Source organism: Podarcis vaucheri (assembly GCF_965113315.1).
Source record: "Podarcis vaucheri genome assembly, chromosome: 2".
NCBI lineage: Eukaryota > Metazoa > Chordata > Lepidosauria > Squamata > Lacertidae > Podarcis > Podarcis vaucheri.
In genome coordinates this window covers 40,342,724-40,366,495 of record NC_138760.1, presented here as the reverse complement: position 1 = coordinate 40,366,495, position 23,772 = coordinate 40,342,724, and the positions used below count along the sequence as shown (strand labels likewise).

At 43.6% G+C, this 23,772-nt stretch overlaps 2 protein-coding genes across 10 annotated transcripts in view; one reads left to right on the top strand and one right to left on the bottom strand.

Annotated features, from left to right (window-relative positions):
- The window catches only part of AANAT (aralkylamine N-acetyltransferase), a 38,009-nt gene extending 24,800 nt beyond the window's left edge, over positions 1 to 13,209 (bottom strand). For 3 of the 8 annotated variants that reach the window (XM_082204854.1, XM_082204853.1, XM_082204856.1), the window contains exon 1: positions 1,574 to 1,784. The gene's annotated coding sequence lies outside the window, so the exon portion shown is untranslated. The other 5 variants (XM_082204860.1, XM_082204859.1, XM_082204857.1 and 2 more) reach the window with 5 other exon arrangements.
- Positions 2,730 to 23,772, top strand: part of UBE2O (ubiquitin conjugating enzyme E2 O) — a 66,531-nt gene continuing 45,488 nt past the window's right edge. Inside the window, exon 1 of one of the 2 annotated variants that reach the window (XM_082203408.1) lies at positions 2,730 to 3,289. In XM_082203408.1, coding sequence (XP_082059534.1) covers positions 2,894 to 3,289 — 396 coding nt within the window. In that variant the 5' untranslated portion in view covers positions 2,730 to 2,893. The remainder of the gene's footprint in view (positions 3,290 to 23,772) is intronic. The other variant, XM_082203409.1, reaches the window with a different exon arrangement.

Genomic DNA, 23,772 nt, shown 5'->3' with positions numbered 1-23,772 from the left:
GAATCATTTCCCCTCACTAACTGGCGTGGAAGTCCTTATAAAGTGCTTCCAGTTGGATAACAAAATGTCCACAAGGTGGAGCAAGAGTCTTTCATAAGATAAGCAGAAATGTAGGCAGGCAGGTCAAGTTTGGTGCACCTGAGGTTCAGGAACTCCAAATCTGCTTCGGCTAGTAACATATTTGCTTAACGTTTCAGAATAATTTTGTCCAGCCTCTTGTTTCACTTCCTGATTGTTTGGCTGAAGTGTCTCAAAGGAGGAAAAAGTGCTCATAAAACTGTACAATCATGATTCAAACATTTTGAGAGTTATTTATGAGAACTTGATTTACAGTAATTCTCTCCGAGGCACCATGAGACTGCAGGATCTGGGTGCAATGAAAATGTGAGATTGATCTTGCCCAGGAAAGCTTCATATGGGTAACAAATAAGGGATAAATAAGGAACTGTCTTATGCTGAGTCACACCAATGATGGGACATTGTTCTTCAATGTGTCCCCAGGTGTTGAACCACAATGCCCATCATTCTTGGCAACTGGCTAAGCTGGGAATGATGGAAGTTGTAGTCCAACAACATCTGGTGACCAAAGGTTGAAAAACAGTGATCTAGACCAATCTTCCAAATTGTCACAGGTAACACATCAACTAAGCCGCAATATTATCTTGCTGTTTGTACTCTTTAAAAAGAAAAGCCCAATAACTTGGACAATGGTGGCCTCTCCCTCATTGTGGCTGTGATCCAAGCAGTGGGGAAATTGAAATGAAGTACTTGGCAAGTTAATTGGATAAGAATAGTATGCAGGAGATTTCAGGAGGAAGAAACAGGAATGAGAAATCTCATGTGTGTCTGCATGCCCCCACCCCGTTTAGTAAGTGTTGGCAAAAGGAGAACCTATACATTATGATTAAAGATGGAGAGGTAAAGTATTCTTCTGTATAAGGAACTTCATCCAGCCCAGGATAATTACATTCCACACAGGTACATCAAAATTCCATCAACATGAGTATAAGATTTTCAACATGAGTACAATCTTATGAGATTATGAGACATTATAAAATGCTGCTATAAACATAGAATGTACACCACGAAGCTGAGAGCCTAGGAATTTCCTGAGCTGTGTGTATCCTAGCAACAAAAAACTCCTATCTTCTCTAAAGACTGCCTGTGTACCATACTGTAGGAAACATAGGTTGTCCTCCTAACTTCAGAAATGGATTGGCAAGAGTCTTAAAAATTGTCTTGCACCCCCTCCCCCCATCTATACTGCAATCTTGCTACTGGGCTGAAAGTTTACTAATTTTAAGCATGGCTGTTACTGCCATTCAGATACTAAGTGGACTTTGCTTTTTAAAAGGAAGGCATAAATGATAAAACACTCAAACACTCATTAGTGTGAGTAATCCCCATTAGCTCTGTTTCTGCAAACAAGAAGTTGCACTGGCCAGATTTGCCACTATGCTCCAACCAGTTCAATTATCTGGCTTTTATCCTCAAACTCCCTCATGAGGACTAGCGCTCGTTTCCTGCTGGTGAGAGGTGTTAACTCCAGCAACTCCCTTGTTGACATCCCTACCTCTAAGCTTCCATGCCATCAACGGACTCCCTTCACTTGTTTTCATCTAAACTGGCAGCGATCTGTGGCCGGAAAGGTTATGTGGGTACAAGATGTTCCCATGCTCAGGTTGTTGCTAGGATCTTTAAGACCTTCCCTAGTGCAGAAACAACACTGTCATTAAGAGTTCACTAGATGGTACCTATTAAGTAAAGAAACAAGTTCCTCTCTTCCTTACCTCCACCTCTCTAACTAACTCCTGCTGCGTCTGATCCACTTCAACCATTTTCCTCCCCTTCTTCTTCAATTCCCCCTACCTTTGTGGGCTACAATCTCTCATCCTGTCTCCTTTTGGCCGTCTCTCTCTTTTCACCACCCTCCTTTTCTTCCCCATCATCTTCTCCTGGCCTCCTTCCCCACCGCCCTTTGTTCCTGCCTCCTCACTTTTGCCATCCTGACTCTACCCGACGATGACAGGAGGTGCAAAAGAATAAGAGCAGAGTGCACACAAAAGGTGGCAAGTCGGATCATCCCTAAATCTGAGCAGCATAGTCCGGCTGGGCTTCCCTCCCCACCTTGGTGTCGTCTTCACTCTCCCAGGGGTGCCAATGTGAATATTGGGGGGGGGGGAGCCCCGCCGCGCATAATCAATCACATGACGTAGCACACGCACCCTATTTGAATGGCAATGTCCATTAACTGGGGGGGGGAGGCTGACCCTCTCAAATATTTTATAAGGGGGGGGACTCTCCCCCAACCCCCCACTATTTCCGTTTTGACCCTCCCTCCATCTTCAACTCAGGCCCCTTTCTTTGTGGAGGGGTAGACAGTGTCCTGCCTCCCCCCCCCCCACACACATTTCCTCCCTCCCTCAGCTCCCCACCCACCTCACCTTCCCCCCCCCCCGCTTTCCTCCTTATGTCCCTATACCCCACCGGCCTTGCCCTCCTCCAAGCCCTTCCCATCCCCCACGCCCTGATTATCCCCCTCACTCTCGCCCTCCCCCACCGTTTTCCTCCTCCTCGCTCCCTCACGCGCGTGCCCCTCCCACCGGCGCACTCCGCGCTCTGCCTCGGCCCCGCCCCTCTCCGGCCTCTATTTGGCGGGCGGGGCGGGGCCTAGCCGTTGTAGCCCCGCCCCCGCCGAACGGTGACTGCGCTGTGTGGGCCAAGCGGCCGCCGTTGCTGCTGCTGCTGCTGCCGCCGCCGCCGCCATCCCTTCCTCTTCCTCCTCCTCCTCTTCCCTCCTCCTCGTTTCTTCTTCTCCTTCTCCTCCTCCTCCTCCTTCCCTCCTTCTCCCCCTCCCTTCCTTCTCCCCGCCTCAGCCGGCCAAGCCACCACCATGGCGGAGCCTCCTGCTCCCTCTGCCCCGCCGGCAGCCCCGGCCACGGCCGCCCTCCCCGCCGCCGGCTCCCAGAGGCTGCTCTTCACCCACGACCTGGTGTCCGGCCGCTACCGGGGCTCGGTGCGCTTCGGCCTCGTCCGCGTCATGCACGGCGAGGACTCCGACTCCGAGGACGACGACGGGGGGCGAGGCCCCGGAACAGGAGGCGGAGGCGGCGGCGGAGGGAGCAGTGGCGGCGGCGGCCCCGGGGGAGGCGGAGCGGGCAGCTCGGGGGGCTCCGAGTCCGGGGGCCCCTGCGGCGGGGAGGAGAGCCGAGGGAGCCCCCTCCGCCGCGGCTACGTGCGCGTCCAGTGGTACCCGGAGGGCATTAAGCAGCACGTCAAGGAGACCAAGGTAACCGAGGAGGAGAAGCAGCCGCCGCCGCCGCCCTGGGCCTCGTTTGCATCTCATCTGCATCTCATCTGCATACACGGCGGCGAGGGAGGGAGGGGTATAGTAGCTGGGGAGGGGGGCTCCTTAGGCAGGACTCCTTAGGAGGAATGGCAGGGCCTCCGTGGGGTGTGAGGCTCCAGGCCATGTGGGTGTAGTATCTGGGGTGCCCCCACCCCGGAAAGTTGGGCATGGCCTCTGACTCGGGGGTTGCGGAAAGGCAGCTCCTGGCCTCGTGTCTCAATCACGCCTTGCAGGGGCCCACCTTGCACCAGTTAAGGATGCGCAGCAGCTTCTGGAGCAAACGGGTTTTCTATTCGTTAGGCCTCCCCTCTCCCACCCATTATGCTCTCTGCACCACAAAGGAAAGAGAGAGCCACATTCTTCTCTCTTTGCTCATAGCTCCTGAAAATACTATATTCCGCAATAGTGAATATATTCCCCAAGAGATACAATCTCAGTTCTGCATGCTCCCGATCTGGGCATCTACCTGCAATTCTGTATTGGGTGGGAATTCAGGTGATCTATTGGAAATCTTCATTCTTGAGCTTAATTGTGGCCTCTCAGACTTCCTGCAGTGATATCTGCTGAGGGTTTCTTGTTCTGGGAACTGCATTAAATTCAGTTTGGTTTTTTTAAGCAGATGATACAGTACAGCTGTAGGATTTCAAATATATGTGGGGATGGATATTGTTTAGGGTGTACAGAAAGCTACCGGGGATAATTACGACTTAATGTGCATTTCATTAGCAATCATTTAGATTAATTTAGGTTTCTGTAATGCTGCTTGCTAAAACATGATGAGGGTATTAATATTGTTCTCCACAGTCTGTTGTTAAACTCTAAACAACTATTTTATACTAATATGGTTGTTTTCAGTTTTTTGCTACACTGTACTAGACATTGCTTTATGGCATAAGCAAAGGGAATGTTCCAAGTGTGAGATGTTGAAGGCCAGGAATTCATTGGGGCAAAAACCCCTGCAACCTCCCCAACCCCCTGTTTACATAGGAAATGGGTAAATGTTTGTGCTGTGTAACTTACATAATGAGCGCAAAGTTGAGGCCTAAATAAAAAGGCTCCTGTGTATGCCCATGGGGTGCAGACCTGAGTGAGTTCATGACTTTACATTTTCCCTCACAAGTGCATCTGTAAGCTAGTAACTACAGGTTATTTGGAATGTTGACAAGGGCCTTATGTCTAGTGAACTCTAACTACTTCTCAAATTTCATTGAGTGGTGATACATATGAGGCACGAGATTAGCGGGAAGGGGTGGACACAAAAGTAATACCAAGAGGACTTATAAATGAATGTTGCATGGATCGAAAAGCTTGTGATATACTAACAGAGGAACTGCATGCTATGATGGGTGGAGGTACTATAAGCAATTCTGAGTAGCAGTGTCTTTGATATGGAAATTGTGTGTGCCTCTCAAAGGAAGTGGTGCATTAATTTTAAAATCGGCACGTTTTAAGTCACTTTTAGTCTCCCCACCCCCAACCCTGCAACACAGTCCATTAAGTTCATACAGAGCAGAGCAGAGGGGTGGGGGAGACCTTCAAAGCTACAACCTAAAAGTGAAAGGCTTCTGTTGCTACATAAATGGACACATATCTCAAATACAGTATGAGCTTTCTCCTTTGCAGGAATAAGCTTGGAAGCTTTTTCTTTGTGATTTCTAGGTTCTTCATCAGAATTTTACATTCTATCTAGTTTTCCTTATTTCCACAGTGAGACAGAACTTGGAAATCATGGATTTTGCAAAATAGTAGGTGTAGACCATTACAGAGCCTTTCTAAATTTATATATAGCTCCCATATATTCAGACCCACCCACCCAACACGATACGGTACTAGAAATTCAACTTTACATGGAATTCCAGCAGCCTATAAAGCCCACAAGTATGGTGTGGTGATAGGCAAATTGTTAAATGTTAAGTGTTTTATTTTGTTTTTATACATGTTGGAAGCCGCCCGGAGTGGCTGGGGAAACTCAGTCAGATGGGTGGGGTATAAATAATAAAATGATGGAGATGCTGATGCTGATTGGGGAGATTCTGGTTCAAATCACCACAAAGCCAAGAACTTCACTGAGTGTTCTTGGCCTGAGCTAAGTTATGGCGATTGTCCTGTTTCAATAGATTAGAATAAAATAGGGGAGGATGAGAACCATAAATTTCACCTTGGGTTTTTTAGAGGATGGGTGAGATATAATGTAATAAATAAATAAGCACTGCCATCCACTACTCAGTATTTATGCCAAAATGTATATTCTTTGAGTGTCAAGTGAGTGAATTTAATTTACATTTTATTTTAGGTTTCAGCTAGCTTAAAATCCATAGGATTACAATTGCATGAGTGAACATCCTGTTTTTTCCATAGATAAGAGGCTTAAAAACTTTGACCAATCCCTTTCTCAGATTCAGACCCACCATGAATTTTTTACTTCTCTCTAAGTAGGTGGAGTGGATCAAAACTCACCAGCATATCTCACAATGTATACCAACTAGCCAGTAATTTTTGGAGTTTCCTGTCTTTATCACAATAAATAGGTGTCACAGGAAATGTTTCCAGATCTGTGTGTATACTTTCAACCAGGTCTGTACTGCCCCATGCAAGCCAGGTAACTATATAAACAATCATTTCCCATTACACCTTTTTCTCCTCTTCCTCCCCCTCTGGGAATTAGGTGGCGCAGTTTAGGAAGGCATGTCTGAAATAATGGACATAATACATAGGTTGTGGTTCATTGCTTTGTTGTGAAGTGCTGCTGAGCAATTTTGTAAAATTATCTCTCATTAATCCAATCGTAACACTAAAAATAATACAAAGAGCCCAACCCAATTCTTTCATTTTCATTTGTCTCAAGTCTGTTACGGTGAGGAATACAGATATTGCAAAATAGCAGCTGCATTAGTAGGAACAGAAAAGAGGTGGTACTGTATTGATCCAAATATAAGCCGTACCCGCAAATAAGCCACACCTTTTAAAAAATTGGAGGGGGGGGAGAGACAATACCCGAATATAAGCTGCTCCCTTTAAATTCCACAGGCACTCACGCCCGTAAATGGCAAATGTAGAAGAAAATCCTGCGGGTACTATTCCCCCATGCTCCCGGGCTGCTTCCTGGGGTGGGGGGAGCTGTGCCACTTTGCTGGCAGCCTCCCCACCTCCCCCCTTCTTTTCGGGGGGGGAGGCTTGGGAGCTGCAATTGGAAGCGGCGCTGTTGTCCTGCCCCCCCTCCGGCGGCCCTCGTGATGATATCCTGGACGGGCGCGCACTTTCCATTCCAGCGTTGGAAGGCAAGGCAGGGTGGCAGACCTAGGGCAGCTGTTTTAGCAGTGATATCATAAGGTCGCAAATATAAGCCACATTTTAACTTTTCACAGTCAGAATTGCGGGGGGGGTGGCTTATATTCGGGCTAATACGGTACTTGTTTCTGCATATTAACAGTTAGGTATTTTGGCAAAATAAAGATACTTTCTAGGCTATTAGTGGTGGCTTTGTGTAAAACTTGCAAATCCTCAGCATTTTGGAGAACTAGACACAATTACTGCAGTTGGAAGTAATAATATACCAGTATATATTTTCTTAAAATGAAAACTGTATTGATTTCATGTCAGTTTGTAGGACTCACTGGGCTATTGGTATTAATTTCTATCTACCACCAGAAGTTGCATGCACATTCCTTCTCCCCCTATGGTTTGTTCCATTGATATCTTAGCCTTGCCTGCTGACTCATAAATGAGATTACTGAAAAATCTGTTCTTTTTCTTTGGTTTGCTTCGCATAGTGTAGCCTTATTTTAACCTATAGTTGTGTAAGTGCAGGGGTCGGCAAACTTTTTCAGCAGGGGGCCGGTCCCCTGTCCCTCAGACCTTGTGGGGGGGCCAGACTATATTTTCCAAAAAAAAAAATGAACGAATTCCTATGCCCCACAAATAACCCAGAGATGCATTTTAAATAAAAGGACACATTCTGCTCATGTAAAAACACACTGATTCCAGGACTGTCTGTGGGCCGGATTGAGAAGGCGATTGGGCCGGATCCAGCCCCCGGGCCTTAGTTTGCCTACCCATGTGTAAGTGCATGTAAGAATAGGTCATAAATTGGTTAGTTGCTATCTAACTTGCCTTGTAGGTTGTTTCTCCGTTATACTAGAGTTGCAACATGTATTCAGTTGATGAGTATGATAAATAAAAACTGTGTTCCTGTTTAATTTGGAAATATTTTGGGCCCCTTTTATTTATTTTGCAAGTAAATCCTGCTCATGGTAATGTACAAATGCCAATTTGGAGATTTATCCTCCTCTTGACGTGGTATTTACCTAGTGGTAGATGTACTGTTGCTTAAAGAATGATACTGTAAAACAGAAGTGGCTAACTCCCAACCTGGGGGCCTGATCTGGCACTTAAGGCCCAACTGATTTTGGTGCTGGAGGAAGCAAAAAGAAAACAAAAAACAAAGGAGACGCAGTATTCTCTTCCCAGCTCAGCACCCTGATGGTAATGGAAATTGCCCCCTCCAGATATCAGGTTTAACATGTGATGAGCTGGGTCCGGTGACTTACATTCATCAGGTGACTGATATGATGAGCTGGGAAGGGGGTAATTCGCATCCACAGAACCCAGCTCGCTGATGGAGATACAAATTGCCACCTCCCCATTCATCAAGTCAATGCCCCCTTCCCAGATAATCTGGACATATCAGCTGAGGATGATGGTTTGTGTTTTGTGTGCATCCCTGTTGGCATGTGCCCCCCACCCCCGGATTGGCCAAGGATGAATATAAGTCAGTCACCCCTGCTGTAAAAGGTGCTCAATACTAAAGCCTGCAAACCTTGGGCAGGATTTGCCTAAGGAGCCCTATAAGGGTTTCCCCCCTTCTCTTGCTTTCTGTCCCTTTGAAATTGGCTGGGGTATGTGTGTTAAAAGAGCCCTTAGAACAGTGCAGAAGGAGGGAAAGGGGGAATCATTCCATCTGACAAGCTACAATGCACGGCTTGATGTTGAATTCCACCACTTGTATTCTTTACGTTCTGTTTCATGTTTAATATTGTACACACTTCAATTTTTCAAATACAGTGGTACCTCTGGTTACATACTTAATTTGTTCTGGAGGTCCGTTCTTAACCTGAAACTGTTCTTAACCTGAAGCACCACTTTAGCTAATGGGGCCTCCTGCTGCTGCTGCTGCACAATTTCTGTTCTCATCCTGAAGCAAAGTTCTTAACCCAAAGTACTATTTCTGGGTTAGCGGAGTCTGTAACCTGAAGCGTATGTAACCCGAGGTGCCACTGTACTAGTTTTTTTTAAGAAATGATGTTGAAACTATTTATATTATTATTATTTATTTCACACACACACACACACACCCCTCTCCATCTACTTGCTGTGATTTGTTCATGCACCACTTTCCGGAGAGTAATTCTCTGGGGTTTATGTACATACATGCAAAGTGAATTGATTAAAACTCATACTCTATTGACTAAGATGTCTTTAACCAGGAGGTTAAAGCATTAGCTTATACAGACCATCTTCTTAAGTATTAAAATATATTCTAATAAACCTAAAAAACTCAAACTATACAATTTCATGGGCTTTGGATGAAACTGTATAAAATGCTGTCACCCTTCCACCTGCCCCTAGCTTTGGTCTAACTTATGTTCTAACAAAATTGTATAAGCATATCATGCAGGAAAATGGTGGTTTGGGGAAGCCTCATAGTTGGAGAGGTAGGTGATGAGTTTGATTACTAACAGTTCAAATATGTAGGCCAGTGGAGAGGTGCATAGAGACCTGTGGATGTGTTCTCTGTTTCTAGAAACATGTCTATGTTCATGTAAAAGGTAAGGGACCCCTGACCGTTAAGTCCAGTCGTGAACGACTCTGGGGTTGTGGTGCTCATCTCGCTTTACTGGCCGAGGGAGCCGACGTTTGTCTGCAGACAGTTTTTCCAGGTCATGTGGCCAGCATGACTAAGCCGCTTCTGGCAAACCAGAGTAGTGCACAGAAACACCGTTTACCTTCCGCTGGAGTGGTACCTATTTATCTACTTGCACTTTGATGTGCTTTCGAACTGCTAGGTTGGCAGGAGCTGGGACCGAGCGACGGGAGCTCACCCCATCGCGCGGATTCGAACCGCCGACCTTCCAATCAAAAAGCCCTAGGCTCAGTGGTTTAGACCATAGCGCCACCAGCGTTCATGAGTGTTTCTTAATTAATTCTTTTTACACCAAGAACATTGAACCCTTTCTTGTCCCTGAACCCTGTGTGCTGGTTGTTTAAGTTTGTGGCAGTTAGAATAATCCTGAGCCCTTTATGACACCCTTGCAGCTCAGCAAATGACTTGGGGAAGTCTCACGTGTTTTCTTGTATTTTATTGCTCACCGCCCTGTGACTCTTGGATTGAAGGGTGGTGTACAACAAAATAAAATAAATGCTGCTGTAGCAAAACAAAAGCTGGTATTATTTTCCCCCTTTGAGTTTGTTGTGCTTTTCAGCTAAAATAGCATCCTGAACTCTCAACTTTTCTCAGGGCAATCAGCTTTTATACATTAATGTGAGTCATAATTGTCAATATATATTTCAAATCTCTCAGTATGTAGAGGATATCAGAAAGATAAAGAGCCCTTGCGTTAAATATTGTTGAGGGGGTAAGAATAAATGCTGATTGGTTTGAAGAATTGGGAGTTCTGATGCATTAGCTTAGGTTTTTAATGCTCTGAAACATTATTCTATGTTACCCACCTAAGAAACCACATCTAGCAAACCTCTTGCTTCTGACATTTATTTTACTCTCTTGGGGGATTACTTAGGAACCACCTGGCATTCACAGTGGTTTGAGACTGAAGGAAAACAAAAGGCTTACTGGAATTGCTGTAGGTCTGCAGAATTGAATGAATAGCCTGCTCCATTACTGTTGTATTTATTGCGAGGTTACTCGCCATTTACTTTCCTTAGTTCGCTCTGCAGGTTAAAGTCTGTGATTAATTTTATTTCAGTATATAAACTTGGGGCTTGTGCTTTTGAAATCTTTATTTTTGTCTCCTTGGATAACAATTCCAGCAGCCTGTCTCAGAGCAGTGATGGGAATCTTATCTTTCTGGATAGTCCTTTCACCCAAGATTCATTAGCTAGTGTGGATTTTGTTAGCTAATGTTACTATGTGCTGTTAGCATCCATCCGTCTCAAGAGACAGTGGAGTGCACCTCTGAGTGTGAAGTCAAACCGCTCTGTTAGCAGCTCCGAAGTGACCTCCCCGGGGTGCAAGCCTGGCAGTGTGTATGGAGGTCCTAGGCTGCCCAGACATCAAGACCCACCCTCGACCTCACTCACGTGGTCCAAAGGAAAGCAGATCAATACATTTGGCACCAGCTTGGCTGCAGGAGTTGCTGGAAGGAGGCATAAAACCATCTTGGGGACTCCACTATGTAGGATTTACTCCTTAGCCTTTTCCCACAAGACAGTGAAGGTTTAGGATCAGAGTCTTCCTTCCCAAATAGGCTGCCTTCCCAAATTGACGAGCCCCATTTGCCCTCACTTCCGCTACAGCACATGTAGAAACCGCCTTCTTAACCATTGAACCCACTATTGGTCTCGTCCGCTCAATCTGCTGGAGTCTCGCAGGGGAATTCCCAAACTCACTGAGGGTTTGAGACACATCGGCTACCCTCACCTGGTTTAGCTGGCCAGTCAAAGCCATTCCCCGGGTGTGGCCACTGTCACATGCTGACAGCTTCCAGGAGCCACAGGTGAGAGCTAAGTATTCCAAATTTAGTAATGCCAGAATTTATTGTAGTAGTTAGAATTTTGACTCAGGCCAGCAAGATCGGAGTTCAACTCCCACTTCATTTATGAAGCTCACTGGGTGACTTTGAGTAAATCGTTCATGCTCTGACAAGCTCACTTCAAAGCATAGCTGTCAACTCTTTTCTAGTGAGGAATCTATTCGGAATAAGGGAATTTCCCTTAAAAAAAAGGGAAACGTTGACAGCTATGCTTCACATGGTTGTTGTGAGAATGAAGGGAGGTAGCCCCAAGTCTCCCTGTCATCATATCTGGCTTTGTTCCTCCTCAGCCTAACCCTTGGAACTACCAACATGGCGCTTGTGGGTGTATGTGTTCCTGTCAGGACCTTCCTGGCCCCCACAGTGACTTCCTCTCCTTCCTTAATATTGGGTCTTCAATTTTTTGGAGGCTAATTGCAGTGAGGGGGCATTTGGGGGGGGTCACCACTGGGAATGAAAATATAAATAGTCCCCGCCCCAGCTGTGCCCAACCTGATGAAATTGTGTTTGTGAAGCTGCTGCTAGGTTTGGAATAAACCTTCTATTGGCTACATCATCTCTTACGCTCAGCCATTAGGCCTGAAATTTGGTTCCAACAGAAGGTGATTTAATGCACAAAATTAACCCTTTCCTTGGTTGCACTCTCCCGGAAGATTACTCCCCAATTAGATTTGAAAGAGTCTTATTGGATTTAGTTTTTGAGCTTAATTGCAAAAGGCGAGGAAAAATGTACCGTATTTTTCGCCCTATAGGACACACTTTTTCCCCTCCAAAAATGAAGGGGAAATGTGGGTGCGTCCTATGGGGCGAATGCAGGCTTTCGCTGAAGCCTGGAGAGCGAGAGGGGTCGGTGCGCACCGACCCCTCTCGCTCTCTAGGCTTCAGGAGAGCCCCAGCGCCAGCCCCACAAGGTCGGGGGACAGAGGGAGGCGGAACGCCGCCATCCCGCTGTTTCCCGAAGTGGTTTGGAGGCTGACGGCGGGGAGAAGAGCGCTTCTCCCCGCTGCCTGCCCCACCACTCCGGGGACAGCAGGAAGACTCAGTGCGTCTCCCTGCTGTCCCCGGACCTGATCTGAAGGCGGGCGGCGGGGAGAAGAGCGCTTCTCCCCGCTGCCTGCCCCACAAGCGCCTGGGGGGGGGAAATAAAAATTTTTCCTTTATTTCCCCCCCAAAAAAACTTGATGCGTCCTATGGGCCGGTGCGTCCTATGGGGCGAAAAATACGGTAGTCAACAGAAGACTACAGTGGTACCTCAGGTTACAGATGCTTCAGGTTACAGACTCCGCTAACCCAGAAATAGTACCTCGGGTTAAGAACTTTGCTTCAGGATGAGAACAGAAATCGGGCAGCAGGAGGCCCCATTAGCTAGAGTGGTGCTTCAGGTTAAGAACAGTTTCAGGTTAAGAACGGACCTCCAGAATGAATTAAGTTCTTAACCTGAGGTACCACTGTACTTTCGAGTCTAAGTGTTTGGTGGGAGGGGTGAGTGTGTAAGATGTGTGCATAGTTGCAGAGCATGTGTGTGTGGTGCCCCCAAAGTTTATTACATTCCCAAATATGCCCACTGCCCTAAAATAGTTGTTGACACCCTCTAATCAACCAGTCAGGTAATTCCACTGTCAGGCCTGGGTCTGATGAAAAGTAGAAAACAGAGCTGAGTCCCATTAGCATACCAAATACTATTCACCTTATAGTTCTGGATCATTCTATGTAAGGGTTTCACAGATACATAATGAGTAACAGACCTCTTTAATACCCTATTCAAAATGAAGTAATGAAATAGAAATATCTTCTACTCCAATAAAAGGACAAGTGATTAAGTCATTACCTAAACGGTTCCCAGGATGTTATGTGATACATGAGACTTCTATGCAAACTGCAAACAAAGTTTGTTACGGTTGCATTTGTTATAATATGTATAATTCATTTGGGCAACGGGAAGTATGGTTAGACTAATGATTTTGGGGGATCTTATTTATTTAAGCATATAATTCTTAAAATCGAAATGTCTTAAAATATACAGAAAGTAGTGAAAACACCAAGTATACTGACATTTGCTGCGCGAAGTCTTTTACCTTTCTATGTAGCAAATGTATGTATTCCTTGCTCTCCAGATGTCTTTAGAATGAGGAGTCATTGTCTGTGTTCTGTCTGCAGGCAGTTGTAATACAAACTGCATCAACTAATCTGCTGCAGTGTTGCAGGAGAGATAAGATGATCATTGCATATATATTTTAATCCCATAATTTTACAAAGAAGTGCTGCTCAAGAGATTTAATTGCACATTATTTTTAAAAAGCAATAACCTGATGATAAAATAAGAAAACAAAAAGATATGTTTAAACTATAATGGGAAGTTAAGCAGTAGCTACACAAGTATTCAAAATACTTAGGCTGTAAATGAGCTTCCTCACTGCTCCAAAATGCACAAGTTCTATGTACAAAGCACTTCTAAGGAGATAGACACTTACCGTAATTTTCATCTCCTCTTGAAAATATGCATTTTGCCTTTGTAGCAAACTATTTTGATCAGTTGTCTAGAGTAAATATTTTACCTTTGTTCTTGTGTCTCTCTTTTAAAAATGTTTTTGTTATAACTAAAGTAAACACATTATTTTGAATGTGTTATTCTGCAAAGTATTACCTCATATCTGTGTATGTAAGAAACTGAGGTAGTGTAAGTTAAAGTCCATTTATTTCAATGGGTTTACTCTTACTAACATTGGATTTTGCTGTATAACCAAAAGTTGTGATAATAGAAGATTATTAAATGATTAAAGTGCTTACATGTTTGGTTTTCCCAAGGACAGAAGCAAGCACTTAATTGCATGTGTTTCAGTGGTATAAAAAGTATTTTAATAGGGTTCTAGTCCTACTATCATATACCGTATTTTTCGCTCCATAGGACGCACCTGACCAAAAGACGCACCAAGTTTTTAGAGCAGGAAAATAAGAAGAAAAAATCCAACTCAAATGTTGTACTAAACTATTTAAAACAGCAAAGTGGGTGGCTCCTGTCCACTTTGCTGCTTTAAAGCGAGCCACAATATATAATGAAGAGAATGGAAAAAGGACAGACATTCCATTATAATGTAGCTGTTTTCATCATCACTGGGAAGTCAGTATTGGCAGCAGTCACAAAAATTAAAATTTGAGCATTTTACTGTTATTAATCAAGAATATTAATAGTAAGGGAGAGAAACCAGGGCTGTGCAAATGAGAAGTGCTTGGAGTATGGAGGAACAGCAAAGAGATCCAATGATTGCGCTCCAGATCCTAAATCTCTGAAGTTTTCTCAAAACAGGCCTGGTTGTTTTGAAAGGAAGATTCAAAGAGTGGGAAATGGAGTGATTGAGCAAAGAACAGAGGAGGAAAAGAGGGCAGATAAATAGCTCCCATTCAATAACAAGAGAACACAATGTTTTTGGTTTGGTATAGGTGGACTGTACTTGTAAGAATTTGTATAATGAATTATAGATTTGGAGTGGAAAATCAGTGCCTCTTTTCAGCAATAAAGATTAGCTGCTAGGAACATGATCCACACACAAACACACAGGATGTCTGGTTATAGTTGCAGTTACAGATAGGTAGCCGTGTTGGTCTGCCATAGTCAAAATAAAAAAATTCCTTCCAGTAGCACCTTAAAGACCAACTAAGTTAGTTCTTGGTATGAGCTTTCGTGTGCATGCACACTTCTTCAGATACAGAGCAGTGTATCTGAAGAAGTGTGCATGCACACAAAAGCTCATACCAAGAACTAACTTAGTTGGTCTTTAAGGTGCTACTGGAAGGAATTTTTTTATTTTGGTTATAGTTGTTTAGTTTAAACTGTTACTGAGCCAGATGCCTGCTCGGTTTTAGCTGAGCTCACTAATACTGAATTGTGGAAATGCTTTGCATGTATTTATGACTATTTCTGCAAAACTGCTACCTGAAGAAATCCCCAAACTTAGTATTTTTAAACTTCAAATGGAGCTCAGAATCCGGTTAGGCAATCCTTTGCAGTTGAATTAGGAGGCACTGAGAGAAAGCAATTTGCTGCTCCCCACCCCCCTCCACCCCAGGATCACACAGCCTTCCCTCTGCTTGCAAACCTTGTCGGAGCTTCACGGGGAATGCGAACGCTATAGGCAGAGCAGTGTGGCTCCCCCCCCCCCAAAGCACCCCAGGAGCGCAGGGCAAAGACGCACAGCCTTCCCTCTGCTTGCAAACCTTGTCGGGGCTTCAGGGGGAATGCAAAAGCTATAGGCAGAGCAGTGTAGCTCCTCCCCCCCTCCACCCCAGGATCACACAGCCTTCCCTCTGCTTGCAAACCTTGTCGGAGCTTCAGGGGGAATGCAAAAGCTATAGGCAGAGCAGTGTGGCTCCCCCCCCCAAAAGCACCCCAGGAGCGCAGGGCAAAGATGCACAGCCTTCCCTCTGCTTGCAAACCTTGTCGGAGCTTCAGGGGGAATGCAAAAGCTGTAGGCAGAGCAGTGTAGCTCCTCCCCCCTCCACCCCAGGATCACACAGCCTTCCCTCTGCTTGCAAACCTTGTCGGAGCTTCAGGGGGAATGCAAAAGCTATAGGCGGAGCAGCGTGGCTCCTCCCCCACCCCCAAAGAGCACCCCAGGAGCGCAGGGCAAAGACGCACAGCCTTCCCGCTGCTTGCAAACGTTGCCGGGGCTTCAGGGGAAAGCGGAGGCAGCCGGCAGAGCACCGTGGCTCCTCCCCCCATCCCCGAAGAGCACCCCAGCAGCGTAGGGCAACAGCGATTTGGCTCCAGGGACCACACATTCGCTCCATAAGACGCACAGACATTTTCCCTTCCTTTTTAGGAGGAAAAAAGTGCGTCCAATGGTGCGAAAAATACGGTAGTGTCAGATCAGAAGTAATCATTCTTAATCTGTTGTACAGGTGAATGTGACCTGGTTGAGATATTGTGCTTTAAGACTGAGCAGCTGTAAATGGTGTGGCTTTCTAATATTTTTTTCTGATTGGTTTTGTAATCTAAACTGCAACTTACCATATTTTGGCAAATATGCACAAAAGTATTGGTTATCTTTAAAAAGCATGTCCTTAACGGAAGGTGTTTGGAATAAAGGGCAACTTATGCATGCTTTTTTCTGTAGCGTTTACTTAAGAGGACAGCTGCAAACAGATGTTTTTTATTGCTTTTTAATGTTCTTCGTGGGTTCCTGTTTTCAGTTTATTGGAAACAATGTTGTTTTAGCAGTTACTGTTTTATGCTGTGAAACAGTATCACTTCTTCAGCTTTCATAATAGTATATGTAAATAATTTTAAAAGTAGCTGCTGATGTTAAATCTGGTGAAAAGATAAAATTCTTTCAGTAAGATAAAAGTATGTGATCGTTGAATAATTGCTCAGTTAAGAGATTTGGGCTTCCAGTTGTTTTCCCAAGGCACTGTTTGGAGTAGGTAGAAGATAAAGAGCAAAGCAGTATTTTAGTCACCATAACGCAATAAGAATTTTTGTATCTAAGAAAACAGCTACTGGAAGAGCAGGAATTAGTCTCTTTGAAGCATGTGTCCTTGCTATTCTGAAGGGTAACACCATTTATCTGAAAAAGAGAATTGCAGTGCCTGCTTTTTTTAGGGTGGTTCCATACTTTAGTGCAGCATTGTTCTTTTATAGTTAGCTATACAGTGGTACCTCGGGTTAAGTACTTAATTTGTTCCGGAGGTCCGTTCTTAACCTGAAGCACCACTTTAGCTAATGGAGTCTCCTGCCGCCACCGCCACACAATTTCTGTTCTCATCCTGAAGCAAAGTTCTTAACCCAAGGTACTATTTCTGGGTTAGTGGAGTCTGTAACCTGAAGCGTATGTAACCTGAGGTACCACTGTAAATGTTGTTAAAACTGAGATTCCACACTACACTTAGTATAGCACTGTGCTCTATTCCTTAGCCAAGATCCATCCACAATGTTTACTTATAAGTGCCACTCAAAAGTTATTTCCAGTGTTAATGAAAAGTTTCCTGTTTTCAGATTCTGTCCATATTTCCTTCCTTTTGATTGCTGCCAGAAAGAAAAGTCCTGCCCCCACCCCCAGCCATATTGCCCTAGTGTCAGTGTCTGTTTGTCCCCTCAGGGGAAAGATTTAATTACTAATCATACTACATTATTTTCTCTTTTCGCTTTTTAATAGCAAAATAGTACTATTTTGTTGCGATAAAATATTAGAGGAAATGATTATACTGTACCCTCTTTATCAGCTGAGCAGATGCTGACACTAAGGCAATTGATATCACTAATCTGCTCATTCATCACATGGTATGATAAAAAGTAAGGGGGAAGGAAAGAAGAAAGCTGTGGATGTATTTCCCTAAAAATATAGCAGTCCCAATTGCACAAGAGTGCCTTGCCTCTTCACACGGGGCGACTGGTAATGCAATTGATTTGTTTTTCAGACAAACAAACAAACCACCCCTACTGCCAATGAAGTCTGAAAAAACAAGATAAGTCAAACCACTGAATTCCCAACAACAGAGTCTGGAGTCCCCATTTTAAAAATGAGTGAATAAAGGGCGGCAAACCCAGAGTAAGAAGTAGTGATGAAGCCATCTAAGTTGTTGTCCTGGTCGTTTGAATCCCCAGTGGGCCTATGCTACATTTTGCTATGGTTTGGGGCGCATTCATGAGAAGGGCTAACAACTAAGAAAGAGCTTAGCTAGCCACTAACAATTACCTGGAGTCTGTAGAAACTTGGAGCTGTAGCTGAGCAACTGCCAAAGCAATTTGATAACTAGCAGCGTGTTGTTTTTTTTAAAAAAAAACCCACTTGTTTGCAGCCAGTATACAGGCTAAGATTCATACTTAATAAGCTGTCAGGATGTCTGTTTAAAAGTGCATTATGCATTATAGAAATTGTGGCTTGAGCAAGGTGGTGTTGGCCCACTCCTTAGCCCTCAAAGACCTTTCTAGTATTAGAATATGGGTATGTTTAGAACAAAGACCTTTTGAGAGGATTATAATGAATGCAGCCATAATGGATTGCTTTTATGTTGGCACAATGGCTACCTGTATTACAGAACATCTGTGGAGCCATCTAGATAAGCGAGCTAATTTGTAAGCTGCCCCTTTTCACTTCCAAGCTAAAGGGCTGATTCTACTTCGTTCTGTGCAGTTCAGAAATAGTCCTGTTTTTGATTTGATAATTCTTTTACTTCCCAAATGCTGTTTTTTTTAATAGCCAGGAATACTTTAGTAATTGTAGTAATAGGAGAAGTGGAATGGGGCTGATATAGTCTGCATTATTGAGTAATAAATGAGGTCTTTGAATCCAGTTCTGTACTACCACATTGACCAGTTGTATACCTATACATTTTTAATAGGAAACATTCAGCAAACCATAACCATGCCTAAAATCAAACCTTGAGAGCTTGTGTACTGACATCCCTACTTTCAGCAAATGCAACTAAATTGTACATGTGAAAAGGAAGATGAGAGAGAAAACTTAGTGCAATATATGTTTAGATGTAGAGCAGAAGTGTGAAAATTCAGTAGTCTGGATTTGTGAAGTGACCTTGTCCACCTTCTATTACCTTAGCATCTATGATTTCTTCTTGCTGTAGATGCATTGTACAAAACTGTGTCCATGAGAAATTGAAATTCAGCTCCTATAATATATTTTATTTTAAAAATGTAGTAGTGGGGGAAGGTACAGGAGCAGAAAAATTAAATGCCTCTGTTTTTATTTATTATGAATATTATTAACTTACAGTACTTCAGGCCACAATCATAGCCCTGTGTTAAGGTTGAGTGGCACAATGAGAAATTGGGCGAAGGGCAGTGGATTCTATGGCTTATTGTTCAAAATGGCTCAGCAGTTTGTTTTGAAACTTGGCAGTGTAGGAAAAGTGTTTGTGTGATCTTTGCAAAATTCAGGGTAGAAATTATAAGAAATTGCTTGTTTTGAATGAGATAAGTATTTGATGAGGGACTGATATTGACTGATATTGCAAGCTTTCCTCCCATAGATTTCACTGTGCTGATTTTTCTGGAGAGACTTTCTGTTTCTACTGCAGGCTTTATAAAATGAGTTGTTTTAGGTAAAGGGTGGCGAACATCTAGAATGCACTTTTTACCTCTGAGTGTTGTAACATGGTTGTAGTTTTTAATAAAAAGGCATTTTTCATCTTTCATTCTGGTTTTGATTTAGCTCTTTTCAGCCAGAACTCACCAGAACTCAGTTTCGGCACCTCTCTGGTGGCCAACATTGCTATTATAACTTCTTATTCTAGAAAAATAGCACTGGTACAGGCAAGAACCTTCACCAAAATTCAGTAAAATAATTTGAAAAGGGCATTTTTTTGGCCAGTGTTGGTCAAGAGACTTGCTTATTCTGCTGTGCAATGATTTCTGTCTATTCAATGGTTTCTATCTAATGTTACCCTTTAGAACTTGATATTGATAACCAGGATTCTCAGAGACCAGGCCTTGAAGAGTTTGCAGTTCAGGTAGGCCAAGATGTTAAAAGTTAGGTGTTAAAGGAGATGAGTGGGGGGAAAACACAGGGTATAAGTAAAAATAGTTTTGAGCAGTGTGTGGGAGAGCAGGAAATATTTCTGATGTGCACAGCAGCTGGATTTCTGGCAGGCAGTTTTTGTAGGCACAGCAGAGACTTCACGGAAGAAAGGTAGGCGGGAGATTTTAGGGCAGCTATGCTTGGTTTAGCTGCTGAATTCCCTATTTAAAGGATAATTGACAGTTGATCTGAAAACCTTCAGCTGGGCCTTCTCCTGTACCTTTCACAACCATACAATATGCAGAAATCAACCAGGGTGATTGGAGGGTATAGGAACCAGCGTAATCTCCTGCTAATGTCACCCGAAGAACTTATTGTTAACAGGCAGAGATGTAGCGGCAGCCATTAAAAGTTGGCAGTTTCAGTTTAAAAGATGCCTGATGAGAGAGTTGTAGACATAGCCTTTTCAAGACTCAGGTATATATTAGACCATGTGTTTGTGCCACATCTTGCTTCACTCCTCCACCTAAATTCCGTCCTCAACATGCTGTATATTTCTGGGAAGAAAAATGTGGTACAGCATACTCTTGTCAGTTGAACTAAAGATGCCAGTAGAAATAGTATGTAAATGTGATATAGGTACATATTTAATTCTTTCTTAGATGTCTTACTTACCGGTATCCTTCATTGCAAGGTCTCAGCGTGGGCTCTAGTTGGTATATCCAGGGCTTTTTTTCAGCCTGAACTTTCCAGAACTCAGTTTTGGCACCTCTCAGGTGGGCACTGTTGCCATTATAAGAGAACAGGAGAGGCGTTCATGATGAGTTCCAGCACGCCTTTTTCTAGAAAAATAGCACTGGGTGCATCTATAGTACAACCCTTAGTACAGTATGCCTGCAGACCTGTAATTTTTCAGAATTGTACCTGCCATTTTATACTGCATCATTTTTATGCAGAAGCTAATAGTGCATCAGAGATTAAGCACACAATTATTGCACATTTTCAGGTTATGACCTTCACGTCTTCATTTGAACTATGGCATGAATCAGATGTGAATATTCTTAATATTATATGCCATTTTGCTGTTGGTAAATAATTTTGAGCATGAAAAGCATGAAGCCCATTCTTCTAAGATTTCTTAGGCTGGGCATCTAGAAATTCCTATGTATAACGGGTGAGATGTGTTACATCATTTGTACCATACTTAAATTTGCTGTCCCATTTTTAAAGTTGTCAATTAATTTTGTCCATTGTTTCTAGCATTATATTGAGGCACTGGATTGTTGTCTACTGCTCTTACTATAGTAAGTGTACAAATGAATTTTCTTATAAAGTGGTTTGTACCATGTCTGGACCAAGTGCTGGCACTAGGGACAAGTTCTCTGTACCTCTGTCGTTTCATTGTCCTGGGAAAGCCTTTGGAGAACAGTTTCCTGTTGCTATTTTAGACCTCACTTTTTAAGCTAGTGTTTCTGTGAATGCATGATTACAGTAGAATCTACAGTAGAATTGGAAGTGGAATATTAAAGCAGCTTGATTAGGCAAGTTCCAGACACTTCATTTAAAGTCTACACAGGGTTTGCCATACAAGTGTAACTTGTTTCCTAGAAATCTAAGAATGCCTTCCAATATGTTGTTGTTGCTGCTGCTGCTGCTGTCTTCAAGAAATGAGCACACATGCAAAACACTAATGCCTAGAAAGTGGTGTTTGGAGTCAAAGTGTAAGCATGATCCAAGAAGCTACCTTAGACCAAATTAGCTTATTGGTCCATGTACAGTGGTACCTCTGGTTACAGATGCTCCAGGTTACAGACTCCACTAACCCAGAAATAGTACCTCGGATTAAGAACTTTGCTTCAGGATGAGAACAGAAATCGTGCGGCAGCAGCAGGAGGCCCCATTAGCTAAAGTGGTAAAGGTAAAGGTACCCCTGCCCGTATGGGCCAGTTGTGTCCGACTCTGGGGTTGCACGCCCATCTCGCTTAAGAGGCCGGGGGCCAGCGCTGTCCAGAGACACTTCCGAGTCACGTGGCCAGCATGACAAGCTGCATCTGGCGAGCCAGCGCAGCACACGGAAATGCCGTTTACCTTCCCGCTAGTAAGCAGTCCCTATTTATCTACTTGCACCCGGGGGTGCTCTCGAACTGCTAGGTTGGCAGGCACTGGGACCAAGTTTATAAAATTACGCATGACATAGAGAAAGGTTTCCCCCCCTCCTCTCACATCATGCCAGAACTCATGGAGATGCAATGAAGCTGAATTCAGGAACAGAAAGGTACTTCTCTACGTAGCATATAGTTGAACTATGGAACTCGCTCCCACAGAAGTCCATGGTGGCCGCCAACCTAGATGGCTTTAGAAGAAGATTAGACAGATTAATGAAGGAGGTGGCTATCAATGGCTACCAACCACCATGGCTGTGCTCTACCTCCACCGTTGGAAGCAGCGGTGCTTCTGAATACCAGTTACTGGAAACCACAGGAGGGGCGAGTGCATCTGGTTGGCCTCCATGAGAACAGGATGCTGGTCTGGACGGGCCAGTGGCTCTTCTGATGTTCCCTGTTGAATTGGTGCAGTGCAGGCATGGCTTTCCCATCTCAGTGAGAGCCAAACTAGGGGAAATGTTGTAGAGTGAGTCAACTGGAAAGAAAGAATGCAGCCAAGGAGATCAAACCAAGGCTGCATTCCTGAGGGAACAGGGTTTAACCCTTTATGCCGGTGCCATTTCCCACTCTTTAAAATCCCTTTCTCAGCAGCAGTTCTTTGCTCCACAGCAAGAAAATATGCATGTACCCTCCACACCATGGGAGGTTAACACTAAGGAGGCAGTTCAAGGGGAAAGATTAACCCCCCTCTCTTTCTCTCATCCAGTTTTCCTAGCTAAGTTTATCTTCTAAAAATAAGGGAGGCCACATCATGAATCTGCTGACCTCTTCTCCAGTTTGGCCCTGTGATTGAGGCCTGGGTGATGTTAATATTGTGTGTTTTGAACTTGACTTGAAATGTGCAAAGAGATTAAAATTATGGGTTTTAAAAATGTATATTTCAGTCACATTGATAGATCACATTAAATTCTTTATATTTATGAAAAGCTAAGAACAAGAGAAGCTTAGATTTGTTTCATACTTACATTTTGTAATTTTCAAAAGTTATTGGGGACAGATAAAGCAGAATAGACATTGTTTTTGTATTTAAAGGAAACTGAGAATAAAAAAAGATTTGTTTTATGAGCCTGAGTTTGAAACAGTACACAAAAGGAAGCGAAGTAGATCTGATTGACTAAACTCAAGTTTTTAAAAGTGAAACAATTGCAACTGTCTAGCCTAAATGCAGTTTCATTGTTTCTAATGTCTTAAGAGTTATGATAACTGTTTGCCAAATTTTGCTGATGACTGGCAATCAATAGGCATAGTCAATACAAATAAGGATTAGGAAAGTAATGCATGACCTCAGAATAGAGAAATAGAAATTGGATGAAATTTGATAGTGCAGAGTGTAAGGTCATGTAGTTGGGGACTAGTAATAAGCACTTCTGCCGTCTCCTGTGGGCTCATCAGCTAGCAGCAGAATTGCCCGGGGAGGGATGGGAGGCGATCTAGGGGATTGCACAATGACCAAATGACAAAAAATGATGCAGCTACAAAGGATGCGGGTTTGTAGCAAGTAAGGCTTTCTAATAATAGGTGCTAAGTAAATATTAAGGCGTTGGTGGGACTGACCTGGAATAAAACATGCAATTTATCTCTCCTGTTCAAGGAAGGTAACGGAAAAGCTGCAACAAAAGCACTTTAAAAAAACACACACAGCCCTAAAACCTCAAGATGGGAGATATATTTGGTTTGGCAAAAAAAGCCGAGAGCAGGAGATGGCTGTCCTTTGACACAGAGGTATTAATACATTAGAGATAATTACATGTTTGAATGATAGAAAAGCTGTGTGCACTTTGCAAATAGTAAGCTGTTGTTACTCTCTTATCCTCAGGTGATAAAGGATATGGTTTGATTGATCTCCTGATAGCATGTGTGTGTTGAATCTATTATGAACATGTTAGAGTAGACCAGGCATGTACAACTTCCAAGAAACTGTGATTGTACTATAAAACTATTTTTTTAAAAACTGGCAGTGATCTACCCATTAGATTGACCAGAGCTGCTTCCCCCCCCCTTTTTGGTGGGGGGAGGGGAGGTCA